Source organism: Frankliniella occidentalis, unplaced genomic scaffold (genome assembly GCF_000697945.3).
Source record: "Frankliniella occidentalis isolate FOCC.00 unplaced genomic scaffold, Focc_3.1 Scaffold5838, whole genome shotgun sequence".
In the NCBI taxonomy this organism is placed as follows: domain Eukaryota; kingdom Metazoa; phylum Arthropoda; class Insecta; order Thysanoptera; family Thripidae; genus Frankliniella; species Frankliniella occidentalis.
Window position 1 is genome coordinate 1,200 of NW_026272873.1, and position 4,500 is coordinate 5,699.

Below are 4,500 nucleotides of genomic sequence, written 5' to 3' on the forward strand. Positions count from 1 at the left end.
GCACTGCACGCGTGATGTTGCCGTCCTACTAGGCTCTATGCTAGATAAGGCTTAACTTGGCAGGTTCGTAACGACCTATGACGAACGTACTTTCTGGATGATCCCGAAGGCAACGTTGTGAGAGACGGCAGGCAAGCCCCCACACACGGCTCATGTGGTGCAGTATAATTAAAAAATTGTCCGGGGATCAAAGGTTTCATATCGATTTCGTGTCCGTCTTTATTCTTACACACAATTCTTTCCGAGGAAAAACAACTCAAGGTGGACAAGTACCGCCGTGATATAAATAGGATTTATAAAAAGGGAATATAATTTAAATAACATTAAAATTATTGTCAGTCTTAACGTAGGGGGACGGTTTTCCTTCTCGGTGCCGCCGTCGTGCGCGCTATTAACATAACGTCCCCGTGAGATCAGTTTGCGCCGTATCACGCTCCCTGTTTAAAATTTCCCCTCAACATAAAGTTGCCTCCTAGAAATGGTCCAGGCGCCGCAGGTGGGTCTTTTAGATTGTCCCGGTGGAACCACTGGTGGGTCGTTTAGATGGTCCTGGAGGTGCCACTAGTGGCTCCTCCAGGATGGTCCAGGTGGAACGAGCGGTGGGTCGTTTAGATGGTCCAGGAGGCGCCACTGACGGGCAGGGGCTCCCCGGGGAGGCGCCAGCGGTAGTAGGGCCCGCTGTAGGGGGACGGGAGCGGCCCCGGGGCGGGCGGCGACTGCGAGGGCCACGCCTTCTTGATGAGCTCGGCCGCCTTCTCGCCGATCATGTAGGCGACGGCGTTGGTGTGCGCGCGCGGCAGCCGCGGGATGATGGACGCGTCGACGACGCGCAGGTTCCTGACGCCGTGCACGCGCAGCTCGGGGTCCACGACGGCGTCCGGGTCGGTGGCGGGGCCCATCTTGCACGTGCCCGACTGGTGGTGCAGCGTGGTGGTGATGTGGCGCAGCAGGCACTCGTAGTAGGCGTCCGAGCGGAAGGTCACGTTCTCGCAGCCGCGGACGGGCCGCGGGTTGAGGGTGGCGTTGAAGCGGGCGAAGGCCGGCGACTCGGCCAGCTCCACGGCGAGCTTGAGGCCCTCGATGCACGTCTGTGAGGAGAGCGGAAGGTTCATCATTATGGACAGATTCTAAAAGACCGCGTGTTTGTGAAGAGGTGCTGTACGCGCGTTTGCCGAAACCACCCAATAAATGTCTTTCAAAGCGGGGTTGATTGGCTCCCCTGGTCTGCACTGCAAGGCTGCAAGGCCACTCACCAGCAGGTCGTGCTCGCTCTCGAAGTAGTCGTGCTTCATGATGGGCCAGTGGAAGGGGTTGTTGTCCCGGAGCAGGATGCGCCCGCGCGACTTTGGGCTGAGGATCATGGGCCAGATGGTGAAGGCGTTGCACTGGTGGCCTCGGTCGAACTGGCTGTAGTACGACTCGTCCGTGATGCCCATGCCTTTCCTAGAGGGCGAGAAAGGGGCGAGGGAAGAAAATTTTAGTGATGCTCGGAACTTTTAAAACACTGTCCGTGTTGCTCTCCCGAATGTTGGCAGACCTTTTCGGCTGCCGAATTTCGGCAGTCTAGAGACTGACAATTTTTGGACCTTTTTGTCCTCTTTAGACGCCTAAAATTATTATTAATTGGCAGTTTCTAACAAATAAGTCAAAGTCAAGTCAAATCACTTTTCCAAAGTGTGAATAATCGTCGCACTGTTGCAAGTGCGAGACTCTTTCTACCTGATGGTGGCGCCCGCGTCGGAGCAGATCGCGGCGCCCGCAAAGATGAACTCCATGTCGGGGCGGCCGTAGGCGTCGTCGTTCATCTTGGTGTGGATGTAGGCGAGCCCCTCCACGCCGCCGGGGACGGTGATCGGGCCCTGGCCCCGCATGTAGCTGAAGAACGCGTTGGGGGTGCTGACTCCGTCCAGAGTGATGGTTAGGCTCTCGTTGATGAAGAAGGTAAGGCCAGCGGACGCCACGTGCTCCATCATGTTGTACCCGACCTGATAAGAAATAGTGAAATTTGTCGTCGCACTTTCCATAAACCCACTTCCTGTGAGCGCATTGTCTCGGGCGACGACCCGCCCCCTAGCAGTTTACCCCCCAAGCTTACCACATAGTTTTTACGACCGGTCGTGAAACTCACCTTCAGGTCCTTGAGCGCCTTGTAGCCGACCTGGGCGAGGTGGTCCGCCGGGCCGATGCCCGAGTGCATGAGGATGTGGGGCGAGTTGATGGCGCCGGCAGACAGGATGACCTCCTTGCGCGCGCGGACCACCCTCCACTGGCGGTTGCGCGTCATCTCCACGGCCTTGGCGGTCATCGTCTCGGGGTCGATGAGCACGCGGGTCACGCGGCTCTTGAGCGCGATGTGCAGGTTGGGGCGCTTCCTGTGGAGCAGCGCCCAGGGGGTGAGGTGAGGACGGGCAGCGGAGCGTCAAGGTGGGTGGGGGGCGGTGGCGGTCGAGGGGTAGCATGAGGTGAATGGAGTGGAGGCGATGGGTAAGGGTTTCTAACTCCTGAATTGGGTGTTCAATTTTTAGTGATTTAGATGGGCTCGAATTGAACTTGAACTGGCCTGAACTGTACTGAATTGATTGAATTGTTTTTGAATTAGTTTGAATTGTTTGTAAATTGTGTTGAACTAAATTGAATAGGATATTTCACCCATTTTAAACCGGATCCAAAGAAGAACAGTAATGCTTCCTGAACTGTTTCCTCTCTGACGCGCATTAGCTGACGCGGACGAAGTTCGTGGACCGGCCACCAGATCTGCGACTGCTCACCCGGATCTGAGAATTTCGTCCGCGTCAGACAATGAGTGTCAGGGAGGAAACAGTTCAGGAAGCATTACTTTTCTTCTTTGGATCCGGTTTTAACTTTGTGAAATGTGAAAATACCGTATTGGTTTGAATTAGTTTGGATTGGGCAGAATTGGTGTTCAGTTAGCAGGGGAGTTATTGCCCCCTCGGGTGGAGGGTGGACGGGGGCGTACCTGATGGGCCTGAGGAACGCGTTGGCGCCGTTGATCCTGCGGCCGCCGTGCATGTTGGCCTGTATCCTGGAGAAGCCCTGGCTGTTCTCGTCCGGGTTGTTGTAGTCGATGACGCTGTAGCCCTTCATCTGGCCCGCCTCCAGAAAGGCGTCCATCAGCGGGCTCTTATGCGGCACCCGCTCCACGGACAGCGTGCCGTTGTTGTTATGGTACCTATTGGCACGCGTCACATGTCGGTATACAGACGGTCGCAGGACGCTGGCAGCGCAGCGCACGCTACAACAACGGGACCTACTTGGAGTTCTGGTACTCGGGGATGAGGTTGCGCTCCATCTTCATGAAGAGCGGCAGGACGTCGTCGTAGGACCAGCCGGGGTTGCCCATCTCGGCCCACTCGTCGTAGTCGCGGCGCTGGCCCCGGGTGTAGATCATGTAGTTGATGGTGGAGGTGCCGCCGAGGACCTTACCCCTGGGCCAGGGGCATCGCCTGCAACGGGGGTGCACGGTAAAAAAACATTGTCTGATTGAGGGGAAAGGGCAAACTTTGAGAAACTCAAAAACTTCTCAAAACTTAAGGAAGTCTCCTCCAAATATATGTTTATGTCCCAGAATTTCCCCCAATTTTTAAAAGAAGATTTCCCTTAAAAATCTGAGGAGTTTTGCTCAAATATGGGAACTTGTCAAAGTTATTTGCCCCTTTTCCTAAAAAATCACATTTTTTCAACCTATGTACACGAAGAGGGGGTGGCAAACTAAGAGATTGAGATAGCAGGAGCGCCTTGAGTGTGTGATCAGGCACATCTTAGCGTAATAGAGTGAGATATCGCGAAGCCTGTTACGCGTGACGTGGTCTGCATTATTTCTACGCTATGTTTTTCTCGAGAACTTAGTTGTTGTCTTTAAAATCATGTAATGAGCTCGATTGGAGAACATTTTTGTCGGGAAAATACCAATTTTCTCAGAAATGTCAAGTACATGAACAAATCGAGAACACCCTATTTTCGTCGGGGAAGATGGAGACGGCATTCAGGTCACTCACTGGTCCTTGAGGCCGAGGCACTGGTTGGGCTCCTTCTCCATGGAGTAGCCCCAGTTGTAGCCCGTGAGCTGGAACTCGTCACAGATGACGGGGATCTCGGTGATGACGCTGTCCTCCTCGCCGGCCTCGAGCAGCAGCACCTTCCACTCGGGGTTCTCCGTCAGCCGGTTGGCGATGATGGTCCCGGACGAGCCCGCCCCAATCTTCGGGAACAGACGGACAGGTTTGGCCCACTTAGTATCCTGGAGACGGCATTCCGGTAGGACTCGCTGGCTTGCGCCGTCCCGTCCTCATGGGAACGCCATCAGAAGAGTCGTCGCGATCAACCGGGAGGTATCGTCCCGATGCGGCAATAAGATTACAGTACGAGATGTAAGGCTGGCCGGACGGACGGTGGACCAGTCCGCCCCGCCCCGCCGGCGTCTGAACAAACTGCACGTCCTGAGCGGCAAACCGGCGGAGCGGAGCCCGTTCAGTTTAGGGG

At 55.4% G+C, this 4,500-nt stretch overlaps 1 protein-coding gene across 1 annotated transcript; it reads right to left on the reverse strand.

Annotated features, from left to right (window-relative positions):
• Positions 1-201: 201 nt before the first annotated feature.
• LOC113214219 (glucose dehydrogenase [FAD, quinone]-like) lies at positions 202-4,219 on the reverse strand (the record flags this gene model as incomplete). Its single annotated transcript, XM_052277127.1, has 7 exons — positions 202-1,088; positions 1,254-1,443; positions 1,720-1,985; positions 2,129-2,372; positions 2,978-3,190; positions 3,273-3,464; positions 4,017-4,219. Coding segments are annotated over 7 exons (1,788 nt in total), but the record flags the coding sequence as incomplete, so codon positions are not given.
• Between the last annotated feature and the right edge of the window lie 281 nt (positions 4,220-4,500).